At 47.7% G+C, this 17378-nt stretch overlaps 1 protein-coding gene across 2 annotated transcripts; it reads right to left on the reverse strand.

The window, feature by feature from the left end:
* Positions 1-1236: 1236 nt before the first annotated feature.
* Positions 1237-17189, reverse strand: LOC118362937 (uncharacterized). 2 transcript variants are annotated; one of them, XM_035743673.2, is made up of 9 exons: positions 16946-17189; positions 9796-9899; positions 9374-9452; positions 8477-8678; positions 7859-7930; positions 6257-7281; positions 5034-5860; positions 4336-4560; positions 1237-4153 (listed from the first exon to the last, which is right to left on the reverse strand). In XM_035743673.2, exons 1-9 carry the CDS (start codon positions 17038-17040, stop codon positions 3900-3902), a joined length of 2883 nt encoding a protein of 960 aa, XP_035599566.2. In that variant the 5' UTR covers positions 17041-17189; the 3' UTR covers positions 1237-3899. The 2 variants fall into 2 exon arrangements, with proteins under 2 accessions (XP_035599566.2, XP_035599565.2); XM_035743672.2 differs by having other exon boundaries at positions 8477-8681; positions 16946-17185.
* Positions 17190-17378: the final 189 nt, after the last annotated feature.

Here is a 17378-nt window from a genome sequence, read left to right on the forward strand (position 1 = left end):
TACATCAATGATGTCGCTCTTGCTGCTGGTGATTCTCTGATCCACCTCTATGCAGACGACACCATTCTGTATACTTCTGGCCCTTCTTTGGACACTGTGTTAACTAACCGACAGATGAGCTTCAATGCCATACAACTCTCCTTCCGTTGCCTCCAACTGCTCTTAAATGCAAGTAAAACTAAATGCATGCTCGTCAACCGATCGCAGCCTGCCCGCCCGTCCAGCATCACTACTCTGGACGGTTCTGACTTAGAATATGTGGATAACTACAAATACCTAGGAGTCTGGTTAGACTGTAAACTCTCTTTTCAGACTCACATTAAGTATCTACAATCCAAAATTAAATCTAGAATCGGCTTCCTATTTCGCAACAAAGCATCCTTCACTCACGCTGCCAAACATACCCTCATAAAACTGACCATCCTACCGAATCATTGACTTCGGCAATGTCATTTCCAAAATAGCCTCCAACACTTTACTCAACAAATTGGATGCAGTGTATCACAGTGCTATCCGTTTTGTAACCAAAGCCCCATATACTATCCACCACTGCGACCTGTATGCTCTCGCTGGTTGGCCCTCGCTTCATACTCGTCGCCAAACCCACTGGCTCCAGGTCATCCACAAGTCTCAGCTAGGTAAAGCCCCGCCTTATCTCAGCTCACTGGTCACCATAGCAGCACCCACCCGTAGCACGCGCTCCAGCAGGTATATCTCACTGGTCACCCCCAAAGCCAATTCCTCCTTTGGCCGCCTCTCCTTACAGTTCTCTGCTGCCAATGACTAGAGCAAACGGCAAACATCACTGAAGCTGGAGACTTATATCTCCCTCGCTAGCTTTAAGCACCAGCTATCAGACCGGCTCACAGATCACTGCACCTGTACATAGTCCAACTACCTCATCCCCATACTGTATTTATTTATCTTGCACCCCAGTATCTCTACTTGCACATTTATCTTCTGCACATCAATCACTCCAGTGTTTAATTGGTATATTGTAATTACTTTGCCACCATGGCCTATGTATTGCCTTACCTCCCTTATCTTACATCATTTGCACACACTGTATATAGACTTTTTTCTACTCTATTATTGACTGTGTTTGTTTATTCCATGTGTAACTCTGTGTTGTTGTATGTGTCAAACTGCTTTGGCCAGGTCACAGTTGTAAATGAGAACTTGTTCTCAACTAGCCTACCTGGTTAAATAAAGGAGAAATAAAAAATAAATAAAACATAAAAAAGCAGATATTATTGGGATGCACTCATTGTTAGTACATTGAAATAATCAAACTTCAGAAATACGACTTGAACTTTTCAGACTTATATAAAAACATAACACAAAAAACCAAGCCATTGTCTAGTTTTTTTCCCCTTTATGCATTTCTGTGAATATTTACAAAACCATAGACCTATGTACAATACCAACTCGCAAATGAACAAATAAACTACGGACAGCACAAAAAAACAGTTTACGTAATGATCATATTTTTTTATGTACACCGGAACTGGCAAAATGATAGCATGAAACAATGTAAGATTATATGTGATTATGTTAAATAAATTCAACTATCTATCAAGAGGTGTTGTGCGGTTTTAATCCAATAAGACAAAATGCTGGGTTTACTTGGGGCTCCGGCAGACCTACAAAGAAGCCTAGCTCTGGTCCAGGGCGTTAGTGCGACTAGCTAAAGCTGTGAAGGCTCAAGCCGGGATTCCACCCGACCGCACTTTGTCAGCTATGCACCTTTTAAAGGCAATGTTTCCGCAAACGGCTTAATCGGAAATAACTTTTAAAAATGTCAAGCGCGCTATAATGCAAATCTACCACTGATCGGATTGAATGCTAGCCTAAGCGTTAGCAAGCCACACTAACACCCTGGACTAGAGCTATAAGCAGCTCATCATCTAACAGCAGTGAACGATAGAAACCAGAGTTGCTGAAAAAAGACTGGAGCTACACTGGTCAGTCTGAAAAGGCAAAACAATCAACACAAATGACGCAACAACACTGCATGTAAAAAAATAACCATAGCGTGGCATAGTATTCAGCTATGCCCACTCTTCTGAAAGATTGCCCCCCAAAAATCACTTTGAAGAACACAGCCAAGTTAAATACAGAACTCTGCTCGTCGCAGAAGACTGGCCCGACGGCCTAATGCACCTTTTCAAAGCGCTTTTAAGAAAACACGTGCAACAGGCACAAAATAAAAGAAAGATGCCAACAACAAGAATATACTTGGTGTATTTTAGGCAAAGCAGTGTTCAACTGCTGTCTTGTAGTGTTCATTTTGAAGGAGGGAGCAGGGAAAAGCCCCAAACAAGAACATTTACAACACACTGATGGTGGTGTTTCCTCCCCCCCCTTCACTCTAACCCAGGGGCTCTCTTGCTCCACTCCTGGGGTGCAGGCTTTTGCTCCGGCTCAGCGCTATTAACACACCCGTTTTAAATAATGATCTAGCCATTGTCTTTCAGTCAGGTGTAGTTTCATCGGGTGAGTTAGCACTGGAACTAAAGCATGCACTCTCCAGGACTGGGTGTTGGAGACCCTATAACATCTTCTCAGCACTGGAAACACACACACACACTACAGCCTCAAACCCTAATAGTGTTAACTTGAGTGTGTTCAGAAACGTCCATACAACACTTGAGTATGTCAAAAACACCGGAGTCCAAAGAAAATCTAAATACAACAATCTGTGGTGCGTTCTGAACATTGTTCGTCTCGTTTTTATGCGAAAACTAAATTAAAATGTCCACATACACAACACAGGCTGTTGTCACTCCTACACAGTCACTCCTTCTCTCACTCCCCCAGTCTCTCCCTCTTTTTGTCTCCGAGGACAATATATAAGGGTATCAATAGCTAGGTTTCCATCCAATTGGTGACAGATATTCTCAAATCTGCACAAAAAAAAATAAAAAAATCGGTGCATTTTCCCACCAGAGATTTTCCATCAAATTGACTGTGCGTGATGATGTAGTGCACATACAAATAACTTTTGCTGTTAAATTCCCATGTACCAAATTAAAAAAATAAGTTAAATGGGTTTCCATCACATTTTCAACTCTACAGATGGTTTTCCCACAAAAAACTTCTGTTATATAGCGAGTCTGGTACTGGCACGTGCGCGCTGTTGGCTAGAACACACGTATAGGCTACATGAGATTATTATGGCCAAAAGAGCGGGTTTTCTTTATTTGTCAAACGGCTGCCACGCAACGATGATCACCAAAATAAGACCCTTGATATTTATTAAACAGGAGCATCAAGCTCATCACCACCCTGTGAAGTTCAACCCAATGCATTTAATCTGTAGCCTAATAAACTGCATGCTTTCCTGACACGCCGTAGTAGGAGGGCCACACATGTCATCGCGCGACCCCAAGTTTACTTCGATATGATGGTTATTACATCAATAGTTCCACCGACATTTCTCGCATACTTCATTTTACCGACACAAAATATCCCACCTTGTCTAGCGTATTTCATTTTGTTGACATTTGGAAAGTGTACCGAAAAATGTTGTTTCCATCAGGCCTGTCACTACATTTTTGACCCGACATTGACCCATACTTTACTACATAAAAAGGTTGGATGGAAACCTGCTTAATGAGATATAGGCTACATTCCAATACCCACATTAGCGTACCACTTCAAAGACACGCCCACTACATTGCTTCCTTAAGCTTCAACTCTGTTCCTTAAGCATCAACTCTTGTTTTTGGACCGTCAGCGGAAAAAATATTACAGAGTTGACAGCCACTGCTGTAACGTTACGGAGTTGACCACGCCTCTGTTTTGGCTTCCTTCATTCCAAGTAGCACGCTATTGTGGATACTGTGGAGCTATTGTTGTGTCTGTCCATCAATCTCTCAGTCTCTCCGTCAGTCTTCTCAGCACACCATGATGGGCGTCCCGTCGTCCTCACGCCGCTGGTTCTTCTTAAGCAGCTGGATGCGGTTGTGACAGTAGAATTTGATGGCCCGCCAGTCGCGCCGGTTGGTGACCAGCAGCGGGCAGCTCTGCAGGCAGCGCTCGCAGTCGGCCTTGGCAGGCACGCGCAGCTCGGCGATGTTGCAGGTCAGGTGCTCCTCCACAGCGGCGCGCTCTGCGTCCGACCACGGGCGCTTGAGGACGCCGCGTTTTCCTGTGCGGGGAGGGGGTGGGTTAGTACACACAGGGTTGGGTCTGTGTAGACATGTCTTTGTGGCGGGCTGTATACAGTACACACACACTACTGTGTACATACACACACGACACACACTTCTGTATTGGTCTTGAATGTCTCAGCTCTTTCGGAGTTTGAGTATGGAATGAACACACACACACCTGATTTGGGCCCACCTGAGCCTCTTCTGCGGCCGGGGAGCGAGGGGGAGAGGGGCGATGTGGAGGAGGGCGTGACCTTGAGTTTCCTGGCACGCGGCGTCCTGCTGTTGGTCCTGCCCTTCCGCACCATCAGCAGGCTGGGAGGGGCCACCTCGCCCTTCTCCTTCCGCCCCTCGCCGTCAGAGTCGCCCTCCGAGTACGAGTCGGCCGAGTTTCCTGACATCACTGTAAGGGGAGAAAGAGAAGGGTCAAATACATGTAAATGTTTCTCAACTTTAACGACAACGCTGGTCCTCATCATACTAAAGGGCAGTCCAAAATGAGACGACGCTAAACTGTTTAACCCTCTAGAGTTGATTGACCGAAGTAACATAATAAATAAAAAAATCCCCATCAAAATGTCAGTTTAAGCTAGAGATATCATTTTCAATCCACCGCATCCGCCGATGTCGCACTTCCGCATCTGCGGTGAAAGGTGGTCGTCTCACGAAAATTGGTAGTCTCACGAAAACTTCTGATCGGTTTGACCTACAGCTAACCTTTCTCTAACGGTCATCATGTTTTGTTCCATCCGTTCCATTATATCAAGCAGGTTGAATCAAGCGTACTTAATACACAGTAAAGGAGAGAAAAATATCTTCACTTCTAGCTTGACTATTCAGGTCTGATGTACATGTTAATCCTCAATGTCTCCTTACCGTCAAGCTCCAGACAGATGTGGTGGAGGCTCATCCCCCGGAACAGCACGCCGTCTCTCTCCCCGCACAGCACCACGCGCCCCACTCTACCCATCAGCCCTGGGTCCTGGCCAATCCCGCCGCAGCTCTGCGTCACGTGGTACTCACGCTCCAGGAAGTGTTCCAGGCGCTCTACGGCGTTCCCACCCGGCTGTCCTGGCTCCTCCCCCTCACCGAGCAATAGCAGCTGCGTCAAGATGGCGACCTGGCGCCGGACTCGGGTCTGGGTGAGGGCGCGGGGGTTCCGGGTGCCACTGGAGCGGGCCAGGCTCCGGAGGAGGTCGGTGCCACGGAGGGGGGTGGCTGGGGAGTGGTACGGCCGGGCGAAGACGTACGGGTTCTGGGGATCGACGCCGACATCTTGCCTGGTCTGGAGGAGGAGTTCCAGACATGGCTCGCAGTGTGGTGGCAGGATAAGAGGCTGGACTCTTCCTCGTTTGCCCTGGACACCTACTCGAGGCAAATGTGGAAGCACGAGACGCTCAAAGGGCGAAAGCGATGCCTCCAGGGGTGTGAGGGCGGGCGGGGCGCCGGGGGGCACTGGCACGGGGCACTGGGGGGTGACACGGGAGCGGTATTCGGCTATGGCCAGTTTGGAGACCTCGCACTCGCGGCGACGGTTGTAGAGTATGAGCAGGGCGAGGGAGGAGTGGCACAGGAGGCGCCAGGCCTCGGCGGATTGGAGCTGGCGGGACAGGGAGAGGAAGGCAGAGTGCTGGAGCCTGCGGAGGTAGAGGACCAGGGAAGACAGGGAGGAGAGGAGGGGCAGCATGTGGAGACGTCCCGAACTGAGGGAGAGGGAGGGAAGAAGAGAAAGAATGAGGGAGAAAGGAGAGGGAGAGAGATTAGTTTCAATTTCAGGCGTCAGTTATTAATTTATTCAAAGCACAGCAAAAAAATAAAACATCTATTTAAAGTATGTACGATACTCATAACATTTAATATATTGATAACATGACATCAGCAGTTTGGAGTTAATTTTAAGTCAGTTTCAGTTGACTGATTTAGTCATCTAATTAAAGCATGATAAAAGCATTCCTGCTGTTTCACATTCCTCAATGCTAAAGCTGAGCAGCAGTTCAGTTTGCTGGCAGTTTGCTGATCCATCAACTACTTTCTCAATATCGATTTGATGAGGTGAATCTGTCATTTAGGTGAACGAGTCCTTTAACGGAGTACCTCACCTCAATAACTCCTTCTCCTTATCCTCTGCTCCACTGTCGTCTTCCATCATACCGTTCGCCTCCTCCTCCTCTTCATTTTCATCCTCTTTCGGCAGCCGTTCCATCTCCTTGGGCGTCTGCTGAAAGACGTGGGGAAAAGCCGCCTCTGCCTCTTCTTTGGGCTTCACCACCTCAACTTCCACCAGATCGTTCTCCTCTTCCTCCTCCTCTTTTTCCTTCTTCACTTTGCGCAGTCCCGCCTTTCTGGGCGGGGTCACAGCCGCCGGAGGCGGGCTTCTCTTCAGAACGGACACAGCCACCGCACTGCGCCCTCGGGGTGGAGTCAATACCAGGGGGGAGGAGTTTCCCCCAACGGCGGAGGAAGGGGATTGGGCGGCCGGACGTTGAGGAGACAGGGAGAACGCGGTTGCGCCCCCCGGTGGTGGCCTGTGGGAGTTTTGCTCCACTCCTGATGATGACCGAGGTTGCTGCTGGGACTGAGTGTGGTGTGTGGCGTGCGCGGCCGCCAGGTGGGGCATAAAGCGCTCGATGAGCGCGGCACGGATCTCAGGCTGGTTGGTGTGGTGCTTGTCCAGGTGGCGCCCCAGTGAGCGGAAGTGGCGGCCGCAGTAGGCGCAGCTCAGCTTCTGGGGGGGCACGCCATTGCCGACCCCCCTGGCGATGTTAATACTGATGTTCGCCGTCGTGTTGGGCCCCAACGGAGCGGGGGATTTGAACAGAGAAGGGCGAGAAGAGGTGGGGGAGGAGGGAGGGGGGGAGAAGGTGAGGGGGCGGTATGAAGAGGAGAGGGGAGGGCGGCCCGGGGATGTCCGGTGAGGGGTGGTTCTCTTTTTGGAAGGGGTGGTGGTCCGGCGGCGTTTTCGACGGCGAGGTGTGCATCTCTGACCCCCGTCTTCCTCATTCTGGGGATCCGAGTCACTGGCGTTGGAGTGGGAGAGGGGGGAGGAAGAGGGGGACAGGGGCCAGGAAGGGGTGAGGTAGTCCTGGGCTGAGAGAGAGGAGGGCACGAGCCCGGACTCTTCCTCCTGAGACAGAGAGAGTAGAGAGAGTAGAGAAAGAGAGAGAGAGAGAGAGAGAGACAAGAGAAGGAATGAGGGAGAAAGGAGAGGGAGAGAGACAGCGAGACCGAGAGATGAGTGGTGTTTGAGCCAGTTGTGTGAGTAGAGTACAGACAAGTACATAAGACAGACTGTTTAGAGCAGCGGTTCTCAACCCTGGTCCCGGGGACAAAAAAAGGGGTGCATATTTGCGTTTTTCCTTAGCACTGCACACCTGATTCAAATCATCAAAACTTAAAGCATTGATGATGAGTTGATCGTTTGAATCAGCTGTGTAGTGCTAAGGTAAAAACTCAAATGTGCACCCCTTTGGGTCCCCGGGACCAGGGTTGAGTACCACTGGTTTAGAGTGACTGAATGGTGGGTGCCTGAATGAGGAGTGTCCAATGAGAGCATTGAGTGAGCAATACTAGTATATTACAACCGTTGAGGGTATATTAGACAGGTGTATGGAGTGTAGACATATAAAACAAGCACATCAGTATAATATTGAGTGTTGTAGAAATATAGTAGGTGTATGTAGGCAACAGGCGTATTTTCGTACCTTTTTGATACGGTTGTTCTCAGGGTCAGCGATACACTCATATCTCCCTGAGGAGACAGTACCACGGAATCCCTGGAGGGATACAGGCTCCATTAACATCCATTAATTACCCCCCCCAGTGCTGTCAATCAGGCGGTCAAACCAATTACAGTAGCTACTCAAAAAGCACTAGATACTATAATCAGTCAAATACAGTAGTCAGCCCAGGTGAAAAGACCCAAATATGTATTACGGCGCAAAAAACAACGACTCAACAACTTCTGCGAGAAAAAGAGGATAATTTCATCAAAGTAAAAGTAAACAGCGCAGAAATGTGTTGCACGTGATCCAGTCGCTAGTTGCAGTACTTACAATTTGCCTCGGATAAACAAATCATGGATATTGTCGCATACTGTCTATTCAAAATGTAAATATTTTGTGGTTATTTCGATTAGGAAATGTAAACTGTACGTTGAGTGCACTTGACTTGCATTTACGGTCCACTACATCCCAGGCTATATCGGTACCAGCCATCGCTATGGCTACAGTTACTTAGGCTCTAACAGGTACATCCTCATGGTTACTCACCATGGCAACAGTTACTTAGGCTCTTACAGGTATGTCGCCATGGTTACTCACCATAGTGTTGTCTCCCCACTCGGTCAGGCTGTAGTCAACGGTGATCTCCTCTCCCTTGGTGATGTCTCGGATCGCTATGACGACCAGACGCACCTGGCTCCCACAGTGTACCTCTCGGATGCGGCAGTTTGGAGGAGGGGGGTACATCACCGCCGCCACCCTGCCCCCGCTGGATCCCTCCTCACCCAGCTCTGAAGACCCACTGCTGAAAGGGGGGAGGGAGGAAGAGAGATGGGGAAAGAGAGATAGAGAAGGAGGGAGGTAGATAGATAGATCAGCACACGTGGACCTATGCATACAAAATCAGCAAAAATTGTGTCTGCTATCTGAAGCTACCCCACGAGAGTGTGCACACAGCTACCCCACGCAAAACAGCACAACTATACAAAACATTAGGAACACCTGCTCTTTCCATGTCATAGACTGACCAGGTGAAAGCAATGATCCCTTATTGATGTCACTTGTTAAATCCACTTAAATCGGTGTAGATGAAGGGGAGGAGACAGGTTAAAGAAGGATTTTTAAGCCTTGAGACAATTGAGACATGAATTGTGTATGTGTGCCATTCAGAGGGTGAATGGGCAAGACAAAAGTTTGCCTTCGAACCGGGTATGGTAGTAGGTGTCAGACGCTTTGTGTCAAGAACTGCAACGCTGCTGGGTTTTTCCCGCTCAACAGTTTCCTGTGTGTATCAAGAATGGTCCACCACCCAAAAGGACATCCAGCCAACTTGACACAACTGTAGGAAGCATTGGAGTCAACATGGGCCAGCATCCCTGTGGAACGCTTTCGACACCTTGTACTATACATGACACATACAATAAAAAGTACACAAATGTTATCAAATAAAAAACATTTTATCATAAAAATAACACCATGAAATGAAATCCCACTTACCAGATCTGAACAGGGTCATTGATGTAGCAAGGGCCATCCAGGGTTGGTCGTTTGTTCTCTGCAGCCCCCTTACCATCACCTGAGAGAAGAGTATAAAAGGATTACACACGAGCAAATGCACACAGACACACATGCACGACTGCACACACACACACACTGACACGCTCGAAAGGACACACACACACAAGGTCATCACCCTTTCCCCACCTAAACACATATGCACATCATACACCACTCACACACAAACACAGTCAGTCACACAAACATTTATATAGGTCAGTACGCACCCCCACCGCGCCCCTCTTCCACCCATAACACACACAATCCCGGACGCATGCACACACACTCAAAAGGACACGCACTACACAACTATAAGACACACGCGTCAACAGAAGAATCGTCCCTAAAGGACAATCACACACCTGGACCGTAGCTGTGTTCGGAACTCTCCTCCTCATCCTCTGTGACAAAGACGCGGTCACACACTTTCACCGGCGTTCCCTTCCTTTTTCTCCCGCAACCGCGTCTGTGGAACACACACACAGAGAGAGAGAGAGGGAGAGACAGAGAATAATTTTATCAATGCCCCAGGCGGACCAATCTTAACATCAATCCAGTAGGAAAAGCAATCAATACACTGATTACCAATAGGAACCCAATCTCAATTTCTGTATCCAATTACTTTCAACCAATAACAACTGAATCATTGATTCATTTAGACTATGCTGAATGCTGACTGGAAAGAATTTGGGCAGAATTGGGCCAAATTCTTACTGGGTAAATTGGTGTTGAAGGGACATTTGTGAATCAATCACAAGCCACAATACAAGACACTGATCCAAGGTCTGTGTTGAGTTTCACTCCACTACCAGGGATTCAGGAAACAGGGATGGTAAACTGATCCAAGATCTGTGCAACGGTGCAGATTCTAGCCATAGCGTAAAGCCACTTGTAAGTAAGATCAGAGGATACACTAGGAGCTGATCTGAGCTAATCTTTCTTTGCCTCAAGCCTAGCCGTAACCATTCAAATCAAGGCACTAGAAACTGGCTTTGGATCAATGTGATTTAGGGCAGTTTTTCCACACACACACACACACACACACACGCGCGCACACACACGCACACGCTGTTTTCTGTAATTCTTTCTATTTTTTCCTTACATGACATTGAACGCTCTTAAAACTAGGCCATAGGAAGACAGTGCCTTGGTTTCTCAAGTGTTCATTACTGCGTGTGTGTTTGTGCGTATGTGTGTGTGGGAGCGAGAGGTGTGTGAGAGAGAGAGAGAGATTCTTTGAGCAGAGATATCAACCAGACTTGCTGTCTTTGTATTGATCTGCCCCTCGCTCTCCATCTGGACCCGTGATAACGTGTGTGTGTGCGCGTGCGTGCTCGCTTGCACTTTCTTGTGTGCACATTCTCTCGTGCGAGTGTGTATGTCTGCATGGTCACTCATGTATGCCCATACTTTTGTCTACTAAGCTTGGGCCTAGTTGCTCTTTCTTAAAGTAACAGCGTTCTTTTAAATGCTTTCCACCCATTCCCCATTGTATAAGGTAATTACATTATAAGAGGCATTAGCAACAACTGATTTACATACAGTACAGTGGTTCATAGTGTGTGTGTGTGTGTGTGTGTGTGTGTGTGTGTGTGTGTGTGTGTGTGTGTGTGTGTGTGTGTGTGTGTGTGTGTGTGTGTGTGTGTGTGTGTGTGTGTGTGTGTGTGTGTGTGTGTGTGTGTGTGTGTGTGTGTGTGTGTGTGTGTGTGTGTGTGTGGTACAGTACCACAGCCTTTCTAGCCTGGTCAATTCTTCCCGTTAGGTTGCATACACTACATGGACCAAAAGTATGTGGACACTTGTTCGTCGAACATCTCATTCCAAAATCTTGGGCATTAATATGGAGTTGGTCCCCCCTTTGCTGCTATAACAGCCTCCACTTTTCTGGGAAGGCTTCCCACTAGATGTTGGAGCATTGCTGCGGGGACAAATGAGCATTACGCTTCGATCACACCGACAGCGTCATCGCATTTTTGGTTCACCAGAATTTCATTAATTTCCAATGAAACGCTGCGTTTGGCCTGCAGCATTGCGTCGCAGAGACAGTTGCAGTGTGTTCGGTGTGGTACATACGTTGAATTTATCAAACGTATGCGTCAAACTGTATGCATAGGTGGCTTGACGGAAATGGTAGCAGAAGATGAACGTTGAACTTTTGTTGCAGACGCTGCGTACTATTTTGCGCAAGGACACTGTCGGTGTGATCGAAGTGTTGATGATGGGCGATTACGCCTGGCTCGCAAGTCGGCGTTCCAATTCATCCCAAAGGTGTTCGATGGGGTTGAGGTCAGGGTTCTATGCAGGCCAGTCAAGTTCTTCCACACCAATCTCAACAGACCATTTCTGTATGGACCTTGCTTTGTGCATGGGGGCATTGTCATGCTGAAACAGGAAATGGCCTTCCCCAAACTGTTGCCACAAAGTTGGAAGCACATAAACATAAACATCTAGAATGTCATTGTATGCTGGAGCATTAAGATTTCCCTTCACTAGAACAAAGGGGCCCAGCCTGAACCATGAAAACAGTCCCAGACCATTATTCCTGCTCCACCAAACTTTACAATTGGCACTATGCGTTGGGGCAGGTAGCGTTCTCCTGGCTTCCGCCGAACCCAGATTCGTCCTTCGCCAGATGGTGAAGCATGATTTGATTCTATTTGTATTTATTTTTGACTTCAAAAAAATATATTTTGTCATTTAGCAGACGCTCTTATCCAGAGCGCATGAGTGCAAACATTCTCCAACCGTGGAAATCAAACCCGCAACCCTTGGCATTGCAAGCGCCATGCTCTACCTACTGAGCCACACGGGACCTCCAGAGTCCAATGGCGACAAGCTTTACACCACTCCAGTTGACACTTGGCATTGCGCATTGGTGATTTTAGGCTTGTGTGTGGCTGCTCGGACATGGAAACCCATTTCATGAATCACCTGACAAACAGTTATTGTGCTGACACTGCTTCCAGAGGCAGTTTGGAACTTGGTAGTGAGTGTTGCAATCGGGGACAGGCGATTGTTATGCGCTTCAGCATTCGGCGGTCCCGTTCTATGACCTTGCGGCTCAGTCGTTGTTACTCCTTGCCTTTTCCGCTTCACAATAACAGCCCTTATAGTTGACTATAACAGCTCCAGCAGGACAGAAATTTGACAAACTGACTTGTTGGAACGGTGGCATCCTATGACGGTACCACCGCTGAAAGTCACTGAGCTCTCTAGTAAGACCATTCTACTGCCAATGTTTGTCTATGAAGATTGCATGGTTGCATGCTCGATTTTATACACCTGTCAGCAACGGTGTTGCTAAAATAGCCAAATACACTAATTTTAAGGGGTGTCCACATACTTTTGTATATATAATGTATTTCCTAACCAATATGTTCCAATGGAATTTTGCTTATATCTCCTTGATGGTTTTAAGGGTCTTCAAATACAGCAGGGGGGACAAGTGTGAAATTGTCTTCTACTATGTGTGTTTGTAAATTCTACATGATTCAATGCACTACGACCACACATTATATAGTGCACTACTTTTGACCAGGGACCAGTTACGACCACGGCATATCGCCAGTCTCTTGGATTTATCATGACATGTTTACGTAAGCCCAACCAGGATTGAGGAAGTAAGTCCATAGGAGTGTTTCTCTTGGTGATAGTCCATTGTGTGTGTGTGGTCTATTCTAGCACTGTCTAATCAGATGTCTCTCTTCTCCATTCCATCTGTCCTTCACTCTATCAATCTCTTTCTCTTCCTACTATTGATTCTCTCCATTCCCCTATCCCTGAACATCTCTCCCTCTCCCACAAACAAACACACACACACACAGCCATCCTCCTTTACCAACCCACATACACACACAAATATACAAACAAGTCCTCACTCAAGACCAACATGTGCACACACAAACACACACCCTCTCAGGCACACACACACATTCTCTCCAGCCAAGCTCACATGCACGCCGCACACACACCCCTCCCCCTCTCTAAAGCTCACATGCTCTCACACACACACACACACACACACACACACACACACACACACACACACACACACACACACACACACACACACACACACACACACACACACACACACACACACACACACACACACACACACACACACAAACTCTCTCTCAAATATCCAAACCCACAGTCTCATGTTCCCTTCCTCTCACACACACACAGAACGCACACACACACACACAAAAACACACACACATACAATCTGCACTATACACACTCCTAGACTTCTTCATTTTTCCTGGAATACACCTCTTTTCTTACTCTAACACACACACACTCAATCTCCAGAACACATGAGCCATCTATTTCTCTCATGAACGACAGTACTTTTTAATACACACACATCCTCTCACACACTACACGAGACTCCATAAGGCACGCATGCACACACTCACGGAATCCTCTTCGCACACTCTCCCTCCTCCATGGATAACATTCTCTCTACACGCACACTCCCACCCTCCCCCCACTCAGTCACACACACACACTGTCCTTCCCTCTTTCATAAACAAAGTAGATGCATAAATACTCTCCTTTCCTGTCTCGTACACACAAGCAAATACACTGCTCTGTCTAAATCACACACACACACACACACACACACACACACACACACACACACACACACACACACACCTTCTCTCTGTATCCCCCTTTCACACACACCCTTCCCTTTTTCTCTCTGCCTGCAGAACACACACACACACACACACACACACACACACACACACACACACACACACACACACACACACACACACACACACACACACACACACACACACCCTTCTCCCTCTGCCTCCAGATCAGACACACACATTCTCTCTCCTGCTTGCTCTCTCACACACACACACACACACACACACACACACACACACACACACACACACACACACACACACACACGCACGCACGCACACACACAAACCTTCTCTCTGTATCCCCCTTTCACACACACCCTTCCCTTTTTCTCTCTGCCTGCAGAACACACACACACACACACACACACACACACACACACACACACACACACACACACACACACACACACACACACACACACACACACACACACACACACACACTTCTCCCTCTGCCTCCAGATCAGACACACACATTCTCTCTCCTGCTTGCTCTCTCTCACACACACACACACACACACACACACACACACACACACACACACACACACACACACACACACACACACACACACACACACACACACACACACACACACACACACACACACACACAAAGCCTTTTTTTCCCTTCCCAGACAGACACTCATTCTCCCTCCCTTCTGTTTCAAAAGTGCACGCACGCACGCACAAACACACACACACACACACACACACTTCCTCACCCTCTCTCCATCACACACCCTCCCCTTCTCTTTCCCTCTCACACACACCCTCCCTCATCTTGCTCTCTTCCCTTTAAACACAAACACACACACACACACTCTCGGTGTGTGTGTGTGTGTGTGTGTGTGTGTGTGTGTGTGTGTGTGTGTGTGTAACACACACCCCCCTCTCTCTCCCTCTGTGTGTAACACACACACCCTCCCCTTCTCTCTTCGTCACAAACACACTCTATCCCTCCATTTCTTAAAGACAGACACACACACTTTTCTTCACCCGTCTTCACTGTCTGTTTAAAATAACTAAACAAAAACTCAAATCTCTCACACACACAAAATATGATACCACAAAATGTTAGTCTCTTACTAAACTATTCTTTCTACTTAGAAGACAACACACACATGGAAAGTCAGAAACACATTCTCTCTCTCATCCCCTTTGCTTTATCCCTTCTACAAACACACACACACCCACACATTTCTTGGTTACACATAAACACACTAGTCCCTCACACAGACCACTCCTCTCTCCCTCTCTCACACACACACACACACACACACACACACACACACACACACACACACACACACACACACACACACACACACACACACACACACACACACACACACACACACACACACCACAAACAAACACTCATACAACCTCCCCCACTAAACAACACACATGTATGCACAAACACACTCTTCCCTCCCCTTCCCTGTACCTCTCTCACACACTTCCCCTCTATCCCTCCCTCCCTCACACACGCACACACACACACACACACACACACACACACACCCCTTTATTACACAAACATGCTCACCCTCACGTACACACATGTCCTTCACAGTCTCTCTCACAGCTCTCTCCTCACACAAACTCTCAAAAAAAACACACCTTATTTATTTTTTTCTCTCCCCTTTTCCTCACACTGCAGCTCTCCCCCAACCCTTTCTCTCACACAATCTCTGAAAAACACACCTTTTCACTTTTCCCCCTTCCACACACACACACACACACACACACACACACACACACACACACACACACACACACACACAACTCCTCCCCTCCTTTCTCTCTCACACACACTCCCTCTTAAACACACACACACACACAACTCCTCCCCTCCTTTTTCTCTCTCTCTCTCACACACACACACACACACACACACACACACACACACACACACACACACACACACACACACACACACACACACACACACACACACACACACACACACTCCCTCTCTTAAACACACACAACTCCTCCCCTCCTTTCTCTCACACACATTCATCCACACATGCCACCCCCTCTAGCACACACACCACCCCCCTCTCTCTCACACACACACTCTCTGTGCTCATTCCTCTCACACACACTCTTGTTCTCTTTGTCACACAGTCTCTCCACAACACGCACCCCCCCTCCCCCCTCACACACACATACTGTGTCTGTCACGCACACACTCTCCCTCTCTCCAACACACACACTCCTCCCCCTTGCTCACACACACACACACTGTGTGTCTCTGTCACGCACACACTCTCCCTCTCTCCAACACACACTCCTCCCCCTTGCTCACACACACACACACACACACACACACACACACACACACACACACACACTCCCCTTTCCCTCCTCTCTATCTCACATACACAGTGCTCATTCCTTTCTCTCACGCTCTCTCCTCTCCCTGTGTGTGAGCTCTCTCTTCTCACACAACCACACACAATTTGATAACTACACAAGTACAGTAGTTGCTAAATTTGCTAGCTACTATAGCTCGTACAGTTCTCTCTCTCTCACACACACACACACACACACACACACACACACACACACCGTTATATTTATAGCTGCTTTGTGAAGTGGGTAGCAACTATTGCAACTAATGAACACTAGACTATAATTTATACTGGTTTCTCACACAATGTCTCGCACAGAATACGTTAATAACGAATGTGTTACGCATTACAACTTTCCTTCAACACGGCGTTAGCTCAAACACGCCATCTCGCTCGCGCTGTCACACCGTCACCTCAGAAAAAAATACATTTAAATGTCGCCATGGCAACTAATTAACTAACTGACTGACTAAAACCCTCACCCCCGAGGTGTCGGCGCCGGTTTGGTTCCCTCTCCGTCGCTGTCCAGGGTCGGTGGCTCCCGGTAGTCGAAGAGCGAGCGTACGGTCTCCGCCATGTTAAAAACCGACTAGTCTTCTCCGTCAGTTTCTCGCTCTCCGGCTCTCGACTGGCTCACCCGAAGGTTATTCTAGCCACTCCCATTGCCTCAGAGCGGAGGGATGAACAAACACATCAACGATACGTTTAGCTCACATAGTGTTTAGCTCATATATAACACGTAGTTGGTGACTGTTAAAAAAAGAAGAACATCCACACATTGTGGTAGTAGTGTCGTTTAAAGGGAGTGTGCTTAGAATGCTGATTCTTTGGAAGTGCGGTAAAGATCCAACCCTACATATATAAGTAATGGACTCGTCCGCGGAGAGAGGACGAAAAAAAATTGTTGTTGCTCTA

The sequence above is a fragment of the Oncorhynchus keta genome, chromosome 29 (assembly GCF_023373465.1).
Source record: "Oncorhynchus keta strain PuntledgeMale-10-30-2019 chromosome 29, Oket_V2, whole genome shotgun sequence".
NCBI classification, from domain to species: domain Eukaryota; kingdom Metazoa; phylum Chordata; class Actinopteri; order Salmoniformes; family Salmonidae; genus Oncorhynchus; species Oncorhynchus keta.